The 16,234-nt window shown below is 47.0% G+C and overlaps 1 protein-coding gene and 1 pseudogene across 1 annotated transcript; both read left to right on the top strand.

The window, feature by feature from the left end:
* Window positions 1-594: 594 nt before the first annotated feature.
* LOC136311172 (pancreatic progenitor cell differentiation and proliferation factor pseudogene) lies at window positions 595-2,558 on the top strand (annotated as a pseudogene).
* Window positions 2,559-3,776: 1,218 nt separating this feature from the next.
* SLC25A28 (solute carrier family 25 member 28) lies at window positions 3,777-15,694 on the top strand. Its single transcript, XM_066240139.1, has 4 exons — window positions 3,777-5,445; window positions 11,432-11,660; window positions 12,906-12,962; window positions 14,846-15,694. Exons 1-4 carry the CDS (start codon window positions 5,155-5,157, stop codon window positions 15,361-15,363), a joined length of 1,095 nt encoding a protein of 364 aa, XP_066096236.1. The 5' UTR covers window positions 3,777-5,154; the 3' UTR covers window positions 15,364-15,694.
* Window positions 15,695-16,234: the final 540 nt, after the last annotated feature.

The raw sequence follows: 16,234 nt of genomic DNA, 5'->3' as shown, positions 1-16,234 counted from the left end.
ATTACAAGCCCTGGCTGAATAGCTCAGTTGGTTAGAGCATTGTTCCAAAGCACAGAAAGAGTGTTACCAAGAAAGTTATTTCTTTGTTTGCTAATTTGCTTTTTAGGAAGGTAGTGCTTTTGAGATGTAGGATAGTGTGTAGATATATGGGGGGGGGGGGTGCCAGATAGTCAGGATGTGTTAGGTCCTTGTCAAAGTGTGGTCCAGGGTCTCACAGTATCAGCATCATCTGGGGGCTTGTCAGAAATGCAGAATCTCAGACCTGACCCAGACCTACAGAATTCTAATCTGTAGTTTAGCAAATTCTTCAGGTAACTAATATCACATTAAAGTCTGAGAAGCACTGGATTAGATTATGCTATGGGTGGAATAATCCTAAAATCTCTGTATTTTAAGAACAAAGATTTATTTCTCATGCATACTAAAAGTCCATCTGGGATGAAATGGGTGGGAGTTAGGAGCCTCTGCTTGTCATCCTCATTGGGCTGATAGAGCCTCCACCATTTGAACATCGGAACTCACATGGCAGGGTTAGTTAATATGTGGCTCTCATGCTTCTCTTACATTTCATTGGCCAAAGCAAACCCCATGACCATGCCTATCTTCAAGGAGGTGAGATGAATAATCCTACTATATACCTGGAAGGAGGGAAATCAAAATGCTGGTAAAGCTAGAAGATCCTTGAGGTAGGGAGGCCTTTCAAAGAGTTGTTACAACACAGATGTAAAGTGATCAGAAACTGAAAAAGTATATCAATAGGAAGGAAAAGGAGAGCATGATAAGAGGAATATTTCAGAATAATTACTCTGAAGAAGTAGGCAGAAAAGATTTTCAACTTTATAGAGTCTGACTGGGCAAACAGAGAAGACTTTCATAGAGAAGAAATATTTGGGAGAAATTGGTTGGGGTGGGAGTAGAAAGACAGATTGTTTTGGATGTGCTGAGTCAGAAATTAAGGTGGATATTCACCCTCTGCCTACTTTCCAACCTCATCTTGTATCATTGCTCCCCTCACTCACCATGCTCCAGCTATGCTGATCTTTCTGTTCCTTCATAGTCCAACCTCGTTCTCTCCTGAGGGTGGTCATATCTATTGTTTCTTCTGGAATGCTCTTCTCTGGATCCAGCAGAGCTCCTGTCACTCAGAACTTGACATCTCCTTCAAAAGGCCTTTCCTGCCTGACCAGTGGCAGCACAGTGGATAGAGTGTCAATCTGGGATGCTGAAGTCCCAGGTTCGAAACCCCAATGTCACTGGCTTGAGCACAGGCTCATCCAGTTTGAGCATGGGATCACTGGCTTGAGTGTAGGATTGTCAGCATGATCCTATGTTTGCTGGCTTGAGCCCAAAGTTTGCTGGCTTGAGCCCAAAGGTTGCTGGCTTGAAGCCCAAGGTTGCTGGCTTGAGCCCAAGGTCACTGACTTGAGAAAGGGGTCACTGGCTCAGCTGGAGCCCCCTGGTCAAGGAACATATAAGAAGCAATCAATGACCAACTAAAGTAACGCAACTACAAGTTGATGCTTCTCTTCTCTCTCCCTTCCATTCTCTTTCTCTCTCTCCCTTCCATTCCCTTTCTTTCTCTCTAAAAAACAAAACAAGCCTTACTGGTGGCTCAGTGAATAGAGCATCAGCCCAGCATAAAGACATCCTGGGTTCAATTCCCGATCAGGGCACATAGGTGAAGCAACCATCTGCTTTTCCTCCCTCCCTCTCCCCCTTCTTTCCCTTTTCCCTTCCCACGGCCAGTTTGAGCGTGGCCCTGGGTGCTGAGGATAGCTATGTTGGAGTGTATCAGCCTTGGCCACTAAAAATAGCTCAGTACTTGAGCATCAGCCCCAGATAGGTTTGTCAGGTGGATCCCAGTCAGGGTGCATGTGGGAGTCTACCTCACTATCTTCTTTCTTTCATCTCAAAAAAATAAAAAAACAAAACAAAAGGGCCTTTCCTGGTCATACAAATGTAGCCACTGAGTCCCATTTTATCACGCCTCCCTATTTCACTATGGGCTTAGTACCTGATATTTTTCTTACTTGTCTATGCCTTTCCCATTAAAAAGTAAGCTCCATGACTCCTCTTGTCTTGGTCACAGAGCAGCCTCGAGTTTGCTCTGTGAATAGGCTCCAGGGCCCCAGTCCCCGCCACCCTTGATAGCGCACCAGGACCCTCCAGGGGTTGCCATGGAGGTTTCCACCAGCCCACAAGCAAGAGTTGGCAGCCATCCCTTCCACTGCCTCCCTCATGGCTACCCATGACTACTCTCAGTGTTGCTTGGTTCCACTTCCAGCAGCAGCCCCTGTGGAGGAGCCGGTGCCCTGGGGAAGCCATCCTCCTGCCATCCTGGCCTCCCCAAGGCTGAGCCTGCTCACTGGTAGGTGAGCTTCTTTTTCAGGACGCCCACGCTCCCATTCACAGACTCCCCAGTGTTGACATCCCCAGAGCACTCAGAGTCTCCCCAGGCCTCCAGCAGCAGCATGATCACCTGTGATTTGACTTGGGAAGCCACAAGGAAGCAGCCTGGCAGCCAGCACAGTAAGGCCAAGGCTGGACTCCCAACCTGAGTGGCCACCACCAGCCACTAGACTTCTAGAAGCCCTGGGCTCTTCTGAGCCCCTCCCTCCTCCAACCCCACTCCACCTTCTCCCCACCCCACCGCTTCCCAGACTAGGCAGGCTGCCGGAAGCAGGAACAGTGGGCTTCTTTTCTATCTAAACAGCAAATACCAAAAAGGAAGTTGAGAGAGCCTGGCTCTTCACTATCCAAGACACACACAGCCTTTCCAAACAGAAAATAAACAACAAGCACACAGCACAAGAAAAAAAGTAAACTTCCTGAGAGCATAGAGTTGATACTGTACCACCGGCTTCAAGTACAGCGTCAGACGGAGGTGGTACTCAATAAATACTAACTGAATGATCACATGGAAATGGAAATTTCACTTAAAAAGTAGGCAGTAAGAGAAATACACATACAGCTCAAAGGAAGAAAACATTTGGAATGGTCAAGTTCTTTAAGATGTTAACGAGGAACAAGGAGCATTAAACCTTTAGGAATGTTCTCCCCCAGTGGGTAGAGAGGTGTAGGAGACAGATGTCTAAAAGGTAGGATGGAGTGGTTCCTAAAGGTAGGAAAACGTTTCAGTGAGACACGGGTCAATGGGGGCAATTGTCATCTCTTTGTCAAGAATAATGGGAATAAGAAAAAGACCATGAGATTTGGAAAGGTGATTTGTGACCACTGAAGAAAGGTGTAACAATGTAGGGTTTTAGAAGGGAAAGGGCATAGCAGGTATAAATCGTTGGTAGTTGAATCAGGAGTAGTTTGGCAGAGAATCAGTACTCTAGCAGGATGAGTGGGTTTCTTGAGACGTATTCATTTCCAAGGAAAATGAACTAGAAAACAGGGAAGACTGGACGTGCTCTGGGAGGGTTTCTTAACCTGAGATGAAGGGGCCATCCAGGGGTCCACAAATCACTTTCAGAGATTCTGCAAACTCAGAAATTACATGTGACATTTTGTGCGTGCACTGCACGTGGGCTGTGGGGGAGGAAATGAGGATTTGTAGCTTCATTGTTTTCCACAAGGTCGGACTCAAAGGTTAATAACCATTTGGAAGAGAAAGAAAATAGATAAGTTTAAATTTTTTTTTTTTTTTTAACAAACAAAAACCCAGAGGCCCAGAGAAGGGTTGTTTTGGAGAGAAAAGGGAAAAATCTCTTCCTTATCTAAGGAAAAGCTTTCGTCAGAGCGAAAAGTTCACAATTGCGTTATCTTCTCAGTGAAACAGGTCGTCAAGGCTGCGGGGAGCAGCGCCGAGGCTCGCGCAAGCCCGCTCCAGTGAATGGAAACTGTGATGCCGGGAAGGACGCAGTGGGGAAAGCGCCTGTTACTCAACCGAGCCTGCCGAGGTCCCGCGCAACGTCACGGCCCAGGAGGTGGTGCTCAAGGCTGGGAACTGCCGGCATTGTTCTTTAAACAGTAAGCACCCCTCAGATTCCAGCCGGCCCACCTGGGAGGAGCGGTCTTTTCACGAAAGACTTTCCGCACCAGGCGGTGGAGTTGTCATCAGGACGTCAGCTCAGGGACAAGCTGTGCACCCGAGCTTCCCCATAGTTTCCGTACTTTCCCGCTGTTTAAGCAGCTGCCTCCGGTCTGGCCTCTCCACCTGTCGAAATCTTAGAATCATCCCGCCCTATTTTGCCACCTCCCTTCCCTGCCTCCAGCTCTCCGCCAGGCGCAGGGCCCAATGACAGCCGGCACCTGGAGAACTCATTCATTCAACAACGGCGGGGTTTACTGGGCGACCGCGGATGCAAGCTCAGTGCGGCGCGCTGGAGCCTGAGGAACACCGGGCTCTCAGGAGTCAGCTCACGCGCGGCCCTGAGGGGCGGACACTCCAGACTCGACCGGAGTCTAATGAGCCGCCGCCTGTCCTTGTCGCAACAAGTTCCGTAACAGAGCCGGGAGCAATGACTGGGGATACCCAGCTCACGCCGGCTCGGCCTCCTGCCAGCCCGAGATCCCGCGGGAACAGAGCTCTCGGCCTCGGGACCCGCGCGTCTCGGGACTTGGGGCGGACGCTCGAGCGCGGGTTTTTAACGGTAGCAGTCAGCAGTTTGACCTTGAGGCCAGGCACCGCTCCCCCAGGCAATCCCACTCGCAGCGGCGATGACTCCACAGGTGCCAAGTCCGAGGCCCAAATCCAGCCTCTATCGCCCCTAGGCGCTTCGCTCGCTAACCTGTAGCCAATCGGATCCAGGCGTGGTGCGGGCCAATGGCCGCGGTCAAGTATCAAGGGTGGTTGAGCCTATCAAAGTTCAGCCTTAAGTTTTATATGTAGGCCAATCAGTGGCCAATAAACAAGAAGCTTCCAAGATCAAAGGGGAAGGGGTGGGATCTCAGTGGTAGCAACGCCGCGGGACGGAAGAATGACAGGCAAGTTCACTAATAGCGCAGAGACATTTTTTTTGCGTTACCAGAAAGGCGGGGCTAATTTGGCGGCGGCACCAATGGCTCGTTGGAGGCGTGTCCGCGGGGCCAAGCCGGAGCAGGAGGCCCGGGGCTCTCTGGGCAGCGCCTGAGGCAGACGCAACGGGGCCGGGGGGCGGCGGCGGCGGCAGCAGCGGCGAGGGTGGGCGCCGCAGCTGGCCCGGGTGGATGGAGTTAGAGGGGCGGGGTGCTGGCAGTGTGGCGGGAGGGCCAGCGGCTGGGCCGGGGCGGAGCCCCGGGGAGTCGGCGCTGCTGGACGGGTGGCTGCAGCGGGGCGTGGGCCGGGGGGCCGGCGGCGGGGAGGCCGGGGCCTGCAGGCCCCCGGTCCGGCAGGATCCAGACTCCGACCCGGACTACGAGGCGCTGCCAGCGGGAGCCACTGTCACCACGCACATGGTGGCGGGCGCCGTGGCAGGGATTCTGGAGCACTGCGTGATGTACCCCATCGACTGCGTCAAGGTGAGACTTGGACCGGCTCCGAATCCGACCTGGGGCTGACCCGACCCCTGGTTCCAGTCCGGAGCCAGGATCCCGGCCGAGAGCCGGAGCCGACATGAGTTCCTTCCTTGCTCCTGCTACCACCACACTATTCGACAGATAACTCCATGCAAGCAAGGTCCCGGCTGGGAGTTGATCCCAGTCAGGAACCAGGACCCATTTGTAACCGTCAGTGAGATCTGAAGCGGGACTCTGGAACGAAAATCTGTCAGCCCAAGCCCTGGATCTCAGCTGGGACTAAACAGGAGTAGGGTGGGATGGGATGAGACCAGGTAAGTGCTTCTAATTTGATTAAGGTGAAAGCCAGCTGGCATGAATCAGACCCTTAGTGGCTTGAGACGTTCTCTGGGCGAGTGCTTTTACAAGCTCCTTGCTGTGTCTTCCCTTAAAAGTGATGGGTCAGGAACCAGAATCTGGGATCTCTCAACTATATGTAGATAAGAGATTTCACTTAAGAAATTTAGCCCATGAGTGATTGGAAAACGTTGTGCGGTCCTGATTCAGACTACCAGACTGGAAATAATGTGGAAAAGACTTGTTCAGGAAAAGGTTTCGGTTTCTCTGCAGCAAGGGTGACACCCCACCTATTTCCTGAGCATGAAAATTGAGTTGGGATTAGGACTGTGTATATTCTGGGAGCACATCAGCTCCTAACCGAGAAGTGGAGCCGATAGCTTAGTTCTTTGGCCATCTGAAGCTGACAGAAAGGGAAAAGTTGCCCAGAAGGGAAGCATTATGATATCAGAAAGTGGGTGTAAGTGTGAAGAAAATGAAATGGGCTCAAAGCGAGGGCGTGGTTTGGATGAAGGTAAATCTAGTAATTGCATCCACGGCCACCGGGCTGTTTGTTAGTGGATACACAAATCAATTGCTTCTGAAAAAAGCTGGATGAGGAAGGGAACAGTTTATTCTTTACAGTTTTTATTCTTGTACATGAACTAAGGTACCAACCACGAAAAAAAATGAGAACCAAATTAAGTAAGAAGTAAACTCAGAACGCCTCTGACAGACTGGTGCTTCCCTTTCATGTTGAGGGTAGAGTCAGACAATATCCAGTCAGCTCCTTGATGCACGTTTTCTCCTCATCTTAGGAAAATGTTATATATTTAAAAGGAGGGGAGTATCACCTTGGGAAATGCAAAGTCTGTCTCCTGCCTTTCCCTGGTTCCAGTACTGTTTCATGTTTTCACTGGTGATGTGGATGAGGAAATGAGGCAAGGGCTCATTAAGCATTGTGGATGACACTGAGTTTATAGTATTCTAGCACATTGGAAAGTAACTCCTTAACAAGGGCCATACCCATTGAAAGGGTGCTTTGCCCTGGAGAAAGTGGACATTAGAATTTTAAATGCACTCGGCAATTGGGAATAGAAATAAACAGTAAAATCTATTAGAGAGGAATAAGAAGAGGTTAATGCTCTAACAATATTGAAATGTTAAATGGATAACTGCAAATAAATAAGATTCAGACATTTAAGTAATAGAGTCTAGGGTGAATGACTGAATTGTTAATGCTATATATCCAAAAGTTAATACACTCCAACTGCAAAATAATGTCAGTGTACTCAGATTGTGACTGAAGAGCAGTGTCTAGGGTGCTGTGTTTTCGGTCTAGGTATCAAATGAAAATTAGAACAAGGAACACAATGAAAATTATTTAATGACTTGAAAAATATGATGTAATATAACTGACTTAGAAATATTACTACAGCTTATCAATTTAAGTGTGTCTCATTACTTTGGGAGGCTATTTCCTTACTCCATGGATTTGCATAATGCTATTGTTGCTGTAAACATCTTACAAATTTCTCTGTTAGAAATGTCTCTAGAATATCTGGGTACATATCCTTATTGGGGTAAATCTTTGTCCTGTGTCAAGATGGAATGGTAACTGAGACCGTTCAGAATCAAGTATGTCAGATGAGGTGGGAAGTCAAAATGGATTAATACTGGTTAGTGTCAAAGATAAGGTAGGGCCAAAAAGCGAGGAGACTGATTAACTCCTGAGGCTGGTAATCTACTGAGGGAGCCATTTCTGAAGAAGAGTTCCAGTAATGTTTTGCATAACCACGGAATTGCCGGAGTCACTTCCAAGATAGCTACCGTATATTTGAAGAACAGTTCTTACTCATTTACATAATAAGCTTTGGATTTTTTTTTTAATTTAGTCATACAACATTTATACTCATGCCTCAGAGCCCTACATTAAAGAAATAATTTTTTGATCTGGAGAATAGAATGCCCAGGAGTCTTCAAAAACACAGAAGCTATTTTAGAAGAAGAATGTTCACTTGCCATTAATGCTGGGATTTAAATGACTAGAGGGAAGATCCAGGTGAGTCCAGTAGGATTTAGTGTCAGCAAGTATGTTCAACACTTGTGCAAACATAAAAGTAAAATTCAAATCTCTTCTTTCAGAAAAGGCTGCCCAGTTCACCTGTCCCTTGGCAGTTCTTCCTCTTGACCATAAATGAGTTGTAGGGAGGAAGAGCAGCTCAACTGTATATACCTTAAGAGGAGAGGCAGGTATTCCTGCTGTGTACCACCAGCCACTTATCAGGGTCTTTGGGGAGGGACCATAGGAAGTCAACATAGCCTTGCTAGGCCATAGTTATTCAGCCAAGTGTTTTCATGGTCATAGGGCTTTTTGAGAGCCCAGATAAATCCCAGTTTTCCTTTTCTGCACCTTAGAGGCAAGCACCAGACTTCATCTATAGGGACAGGCTCTGCAACTCAGAGTAGTCAGAACTCTTCTTAAAACCATCTGCGAAATAGGCACCAAGGTGCTGCTTTTTGGCTCTGTGGTGAAGCAAATAATCTACTCCCATAGTACGTTAAAGAGGGGAAGAGCAAAGGAAAATAATTTTTTCCAAATGTAAATGGGTATCTATACACATTTACTGATGAAAGGTTAAAAAGTGGAAACATTGACTTACTTGATTTTCTTGTATATAAAAATAATAAATATTCAATAAATGGCAATTGTTCTTATTTGTCAAGCACTATCTGACATGACTATTCGTTTATTCATCTAATCCTTGAAACAACTTCATGAAGTAGACACCATTTTCAGTATTTTACAGGTGAAGAAAAGGATGCAAGTTAAGTAACTTGTCCAGGGTCACATAATTTAAGTGTCAGAGTCATGATCTGAACCCATTCTGACTCCCAGAACTTCCATACAGCCTCCCAAAAGCAGAATTCCAGAATCAAGCAAGGCACAGAATTTCACAGTAATACTCCTAAAAATGACCTTCAGATTAATAGCTAGACATACAAATAATTGTAGCCACAGAGCAACTTTAAAATGAAGACAAAAAAATACTAAATTAAACCTGATCTCTAAGTGGTTAAGGACCAGTTTCCCATGCATATTTGTGAAATGACTTATACAAGAGACAACACTGCCATGATCTGTAAATTCTAAAATATAACTAATATTTCTGAGAATCCTGTATGAATACAATGAAAAGCCTTCTATTCTAGCACCTTATCAATTACCAGTGGGTTTTATATGCCCTCTCTCTTTGAGTCCTCACAACAGCTCTGTGAGCCAGCCATTCTTGGTCTTATGCTATAGGTGATAATATTGAAGCTCAGAAAGGTTGACATTACCCAAGACCACACAGCTAGGTAAGCTGGGGCTTAAACACAGGCCTTCTGACTCAGTGTGGCTTGTCTTTTACTAAGCCATTTATCTCCCTACTAGTTTGTTTGGCTTTTCTTCAAAGCTGGGGTTTTTATATTGAAAGCTATTAAGTCTTATAGATGTCATTTCTCCCCAAAAATATAGATTTATTGGCCCATACATTTGGGGAGCCATACAGGCCTTCATTTTTATATTTGGCATAGCTTATGCCTGGGTCCTCTCTATAAAGGTTTATTTTCATTGAGTTAGAATTGTGAGTTAGATTTAGACATGTGTGTAAAATGTTCAGAGTAACTTAACCTTCAGGCCAGGTTTCTGCTGGGAGTAAAGGGTCCCAGGCCTCTGAGGCCAAACCTTTCAAGACTGCTTGCCTACATATGCCATTGACTGCAGCAAAACAGTGCAATTTCTGAACATCTCCTTGTACAAGATCAGTTTCAAATGTATAGAAACATCATTGTTGAGCCACTAGGCCCAGTTTATCTTTTAGTCGCCATAGGCAACAAAGACTTGTAGTCTCTGAATAACTCATCTGATGGATATTATACCCCCTGGTGATGTGAAAGATCAGCAGTAAGCACACCTTTTACTGGATATTTATTTTTTTTAGTTTTTGGGTTTTTTGAAAAGTGGACATGAATATGTAAAGTTATATTAAGTAATACTGTTGTATTTCTGGCTGAACTTCCAGTAATTAGCCTTTCAAGCTTTGTTGATAGCAGGCAAGAAAAAAATAATATAGAGGAATGCGGATTGCTCATGGCTAACGAGGGCCTGTTAAAAACTTGGTTAGTTTCTGTTAATCCAGTTCGTTTCTTTGCTCCCAGCTCTTGAGAAAAGGTGTTACTCTTGGATTCCAGATGGCCAACAGGAAGGTTCACTCCTTTAAATGCAGATTCCATCAGTGGTTAGAATGAAGTAGGAATTTAAACTGCCCTTGGGCGTCAACCCCTACTGGCTCTCTAGTTGCTGATTTTCTACTTTCTGAACTGGTGCAGACACAATGAGATTCAGTTATTCTTTCATTTATTCATTCAGCAAACACATCTTGAGTGCTGACTGTGTTCCAGGCACTGGATATTGATTTTATATTAACTGTTCGTCCCAGTGCCACCTTAACCTTTAAATAGGTCAGTAAAGAGATCTTCATTGGGAGACACACCCTTCAGAGTTTCAAATAAGGTTAATTTCCCACACTTGAATAAAAACTTTGTCAAGGAATATAAAAATGTCTACTGGGAGCACTGAGAACTTGTTCCCTAGCACGTGTTGTCAGTGTGGCTCAAATATACTATAAAAATGTTTCTACGGGTTTGGACATTTCTTCCATTGACAAACACATATAAATGGAATCATGCAGTATATACTCCTGTGTCTGCATTTTTTTTTTTTTCATTTTTCTGAAGCTGGAAACAGGGAGAGTGTGTCTGCATTTTTAACATTATGCCTGTGAGATTCATCGATGGTACTACATGTAACAGAAGTTAAAAAAAAAAAAAAAAAAAAAAGACCACCATAAACTTTCACTGTAAACTTGGAATCCTCTAGAGATTCCAAGGATTGTATTTCGCTGAGAGTGATTGATGGCCAATTTTGGGATTTGGTCAATTTAGATAGATTAGAAATCTGGAAGTCCATTCGGTTTTAGAGACTAGGTCGATTTTCCACCTTCAAATTTTCAGGGTAAACTTTCTTCCCAGGAAATTAGCATCTATGACGAATGCTACATTTGCCAAGATTTTATCTTCCAGACCCAGCTGCCAATGTCAAATACTGTGAAAAAGACTGATAATCATCTCAGTTTTTTCAAAGTATGAGCCATCATCGTCTCATTAGTCATTGTAGTATTTGGTCAAGAAGCAAGCCCAGGATCAGTCTTCAGAAATGCCTAAAGTATGTATAGATGATAAATACTTGATTTTAGAATCCATTTGTAAAGACTTCTTAGCCTGAGTTATCAAGGCACAAAGCAATTTCTGAAACACAGGCTTGATATTTGTTGCTGGGGCTATGAATCATTTTGGAGTTCAAGGACACTTACCAAGGGGTGATATTCTGGGGGAAAATAATGCTATTCTGTTCTTAGGGTCATAGGTGACTAGGGAAAGAAAAGTTCAAGGCTTAGAAAGATTGGATATAGCTTTGGAAGGAAGTAAAACTGGATGCCAGGTATCACTCCTGCACACTGGCATGATTCCACCAAGAAAGGAGGTCTGCCCAGTGCCCAAAGCCTGACTGTTGAGGTTGAGCAAGAAGTTGGCGTCACTGACATTGCACTTCTCCTTTCTGTAATTTCAGACACGAATGCAGAGCCTACAGCCTGACCCAGCAGCCCGCTATCGCAATGTGTTGGAGGCCCTCTGGAGGATTATAAGAACGGAGGGCCTATGGAGGCCCATGCGGGGGCTGAATGTCACAGCAACAGGCGCAGGGCCTGCCCATGCCCTCTATTTTGCCTGCTACGAAAAGTTAAAAAAGACATTGAGTGATGTAATCCATCCTGGGGGCAATAGCCATATTGCCAATGGTATTGAGCCTTCCTGTGCTGGTCCCTCCATTTTCCCAACTCTTTGGGCTTTGCTGCTATCAATGCTTTCCAATCTCAGCATGGTTTGGAGCTGAAGCTTTGGGCTGGGGTAGGCCAGATTATAGGGGAGGGACTTCCAGACCTGATGTTCTCAGACAACGGGCTGCTTCAACCCCACCCCTCCTTTGGGGCACCTCAACAAAGGGTTACAGTATCCTCTCTTACCTACCAGCTTGACTCTTTCCTCTCATCTTCTCCCTGGCATCAACTCCTAGTGCCCTGGTAAAGTGGAGACACACTGAACTGCCCCCGCTGTACATTTCTTAATAGTCGGGTGGTGCCCTGCTCCTCAGGGCAGGATTGGAGGTGCCCCAGCCACACAAGGAAGACGCTAATGGAGCCCCAGCTCTTCGCCTCACCTTTTCAGGATCCCAGCTGACCAGAGGCAGTTTTTATCCTTGAGGACATGACAAGGCCTCAACAGATGAATGGGGGTTGGGGCCCAGGGGCTTCTGTGTGGAGAAACCGGAGGGGTGGAGGTTGTGTGGAAGTAAGGGAATGGAGAGCAGCTGAGATTGAGGATTGTATGAACACCGAGCTGAGTGTAGAGAGCAGGGGGTGAGGAATACAGTAGTGTGGAGAAACTGGAGGGGTGGAGGTTGTGTGGAAGTAAGGGAATGGAGAGCAGCTGAGACTGAGGATTGTATGAACACCGAGCTGAGTGTAGAGAGTGGAGGGTGAGGAATACAGTAGTTCGGGACCTGAGGAAAGGCCTGTATGGACAGGTGTTAGGGTTTGCAGGTGGGCTGGGCAGCAGAAGGGCATCAGGATAGAAGGTGAGATTCTGTGGTGAAGGTCTGGCCACCTACCCCTCATGTTCTCCCTCCACTGAAGGCCGCTGATGTGCTGGTCTCCCTTCAGCAGCGTGTCTGTTTCCTACTCGGGGCATGAACCGAATTTATTCTGGGAACCATCTTTAATGATGAAGCCGGCCGCTTGCTTTGACCCCTCCTGCCCTGGTATTCTAGATGTGGAATGTACATTGGTGGCCTCACTGAGTTGGTGGGAACAAATACCTTCGTTTCTCAGAACCGGAGTTTAGGAGCAGTGGGTTCCCATCTTCTGTACTGGCTCTTGGCGTTCCCGCAGCCCCTGTGTTAACACAGCCACTTGCCTTCGCTCGGACCCCGGTGAACCGGTGGGCTCTCCAGGCCCTCCATGTGGCAGTTGTTTTCTCCTTTGCAGGTGCAGCCGGGTGTGTAGCAACGTTACTTCATGATGCAGCCATGAATCCAGCTGAAGGTAATGATTCCTCAACCTTCCCCTCTGGGCAGCTGCAGCTGCATCTCGGCTTTTGTTTTATTTCTGGTTTGCAGAAGAAAGCTGAGAAGCACCTGAGTTTTGGTGGGAAATCCTGCCATGTTACCTTGTCATACCACTAGAGGGCGCTCCATCCCTGTCCGAACTTAGAAGGAGCCCCTTGGACAGGTAGCATATTCATGGAGATTTAATTCATCTTTGGGGCTTCCCTGGAAAAAGATGGCTCTACTTAGCCAGTTTCTGGGCCTTCTTGAAAGTCCCCTTTGTACTGGAATTGATACCATCTGAAATATTAGTAGACTATTTAACATCAAAGAGGATTTTGACGTTTGAAAATACCACTGCCTTGTTGGAATGAAGATAGTTGAGATAGGAGTGAAAGGGTAAATTGTAAAACTCAGTCCCTATATTGTGGCTTGGATCTTGTTGTTTTCATTGGATAACGCACTCAAACAAATACAAAGGGATAGCATAATTGCCGTGTTCCTTCATTTCTAATTCTTTGCCTGTCTGGGCAAGGCCATGGTGTATGGAGGACCCAAGCTAAGGTGCAAATCCACAGAGCTCAGACCATGGATCTACTTGAGGGAGTAGGAGGTATTTGGAAACTAAAGCCACACTCTTCTTGGCTAAAGATTTTGTCTTCTTTTTAGTAGCACTCTTCTCTCCAGTGGGAGGCTGTAACCATCCTCTTGTCATAAGATTTAGGTGCCCTTTTTTTTTAAGAAACTGATATGTGAAGATCACACACACTTACAGTCTCTCAGTCTTTTTTATTGAGTTTTTAGAGAAACAATGATTTATTCCACTTATGAATTCATTGGTTGATTCTTTTTTTTAAACTGAATTTATAGGCCTTGGCCGGTTGGCTCAGTGGTAGAGCATCGGCCTGGCCTGCGGGAGTCCCGGGTTCGATTCCTGGCCAGGGCACACAGGAGAAGCACCCATCTGCTTCTCCACCCCTCCCCCTCTCCTTCCTCTCTCTTCTCCTCCTGCAGCCAAGGCTCCATTGGAACAAAAATTTGCCCAGGCGCTGAGGATGGCTCTGTGGCCTCTGCCTCAGGTGCTAGAATGGCTCTGATTGTGGCAGAGCAATGCCCCAGATAGGCAGAGCATCACCCCCTGGTGGGCATGCCGAGTGGATCCCGGTTGGGCGCATGCAGGAGTCTGACTGCTTCCTCGTTGTCAACTTAAGAAAAATACAAAAAACAAAAAAACTGAATTTATAGGGGTGACATTGGTTAATAAAATTATATAGGTTTCAGAGCATTGTCTTGATACACCAAGGTTGTGAGTTTAGTCCCGGTCAGGGCACATATAAGAATCAGCCAATGTCTGTTGATCTCTCCCTTTATGGACATTGTTGATTCCTGTATGTGCCCTGACCGAGGATTGAACCTGCAACCTAGACATGTCGGACAGTGCTTTAACCAACAGAGCCTCCCAGCCAGGGCAGTTAGGTGCCCTTAGTACTTCAGGATTGGGATGGTCAGGGCTGTGTGTTCATAATTATTTTCAGTGCCACCAACTCATTTCTTGCTTTAGGAGTTACAAAAAGGTAACATAATAATGATATAATGACAATAGGTACTGCGTATTTCAAGGAAACCCTCTAAGGTGTTAGCTAGCTAATTTTAAAGAAATCCTACTGGAAATGAGTCATTATTGTTTGCCTTTTTATCAACCCTCTCTGATCCCCTTCTCTCAAAAAAAGGAAACCTTACCTTAAAGGCTGGCAGCTCACTCATGTGTTTTCTATCTCCCTTCCATTGGCCAATCTGCTGACTCGGGACTCTGAATCTGGATACTTGCTCACCGGCTGGTTGCTGTCACCCTTTCTTCCTTCTTGTTGATGGCACTGCTAGTGGTCAAGCAGAGGATGCAGATGTACAACTCGCCTTACCACCGGGTCACAGACTGTGTCCGGGCAGTGTGGCAAAACGAAGGGGCCGGGGCCTTTTACCGCAGCTACACCACCCAGCTGACCATGAACGTTCCCTTCCAAGCCATTCACTTCATGACCTATGAATTCCTGCAGGAGCACTTTAACCCCCAGAGACGGTACAACCCCAGCTCCCACGTCCTCTCCGGAGCCTGCGCAGGAGCTGTAGCTGCCGCTGTCACAACCCCACTGGACGTTTGCAAGACACTGCTCAACACCCAGGAATCCCTGGCTTTGAACTCGAATTTCACAGGACATATTACAGGCATGGCTAGTGCCTTCAGGACGGTATACCAAGTAGGTGGGGTGACCGCCTACTTCCGAGGGGTGCAAGCTAGGGTAATTTACCAGATCCCCTCCACAGCCATCGCATGGTCTGTGTATGAGTTCTTCAAATACCTGATCACTAAACGGCAAGAAGAGTGGAGGGCAGGCAAGTGAGCAGCACTGAATGAAGCCGGGCTCAGGCAGCACTGCTGGCCCCCAGCCACTCCAGCTGCCGCCGTCTCCTGGCGTGCTCCAGCCTCGAGTGCAGTTGGAAGGAAGGTAGAGGGCTCTCCCCAGGCTATTGGTGTTGTGGCTAACACCAATTCCTGCCAACCTCTGTCGCCGCCACCTTTCCCTCCAGGCCCTAGCAAGTGCGACAAAGCACACCACAGCACCTTCGACGACCTCTCTCCATCCCGGGCCTGATGACCTGCTCAACTGTTACAGAGGGAGCAGCTCGTTCCCCTGGTTCCTAATAAAACGCCTTTAAATTAAATGGTCGTTGAGTTTGTCCTGCCAAAGGGGAAGTGAAATGCTGTCAAGTATTCTTTTTTTTTTTTTTGTATTTTTCTGAAGCTGGAAACGGGGAGAGACAGACAGACTCCTGCATGCGCCCGACCGGGATCCACCTGGGTCGCCCACCACGCTCTGCCCACCAGGGGGCGTCACTCTGTTGCGACCAGAGCCACTCCAGCGCCTGGGGCAGAGGCCAAGGAGCCATCCCCAGTGCCCGGGCCATCTTTGCTCCAATGGAGCCTTGGCTATGGGAGGGGAAGAGAGAGACAGAGAGGAAGGAGAGGGGGAGAGGTGGAGAAGCAGATGGGCGCTTCCTGTGTGCCCTGGCCGGGAATCGAACCCAAGATTTCTGCACGCCAGGCTGACGCTCTACCATTGAGCCAACCGGCCAGGGCCCTGTCAACTATTTTTTTTTTTTTTTTTTACAGAGGCAGAGATAGACAGGGACAGACAGACAGGAACGGAGAGAGATGAGAAGCATCAATCATCAGTTTCTCGTTGCACATTGCGACTTCTTAGTTGTTCATTG

This window comes from Saccopteryx bilineata, chromosome 7 (genome assembly GCF_036850765.1).
Source record: "Saccopteryx bilineata isolate mSacBil1 chromosome 7, mSacBil1_pri_phased_curated, whole genome shotgun sequence".
Classification (NCBI taxonomy): Eukaryota; Metazoa; Chordata; class Mammalia; order Chiroptera; family Emballonuridae; genus Saccopteryx; species Saccopteryx bilineata.
The sequence above is the reverse complement of the archived record's forward strand: the minus strand, read 5'-3'. Positions and strand labels throughout refer to the sequence as shown.

Bases quoted from the DNA above. Each gene is read 5' to 3' on its own strand.
- SLC25A28 (XM_066240139.1), top strand. From the start codon at position 5,155: ATGGAGTTAGAGGGGCGGGGTGCTGGCAGTGTGGCGGGAGGGCCAGCG. The intron at 5,446-11,431 runs GTGAGACTTGGA...CTGTAATTTCAG, and splicing joins ACCCCATCGACTGCGTCAAG to ACACGAATGCAGAGCCTACA. The intron at 12,963-14,845 runs GTAATGATTCCT...TGGCACTGCTAG, and splicing joins AGCCATGAATCCAGCTGAAG to TGGTCAAGCAGAGGATGCAG.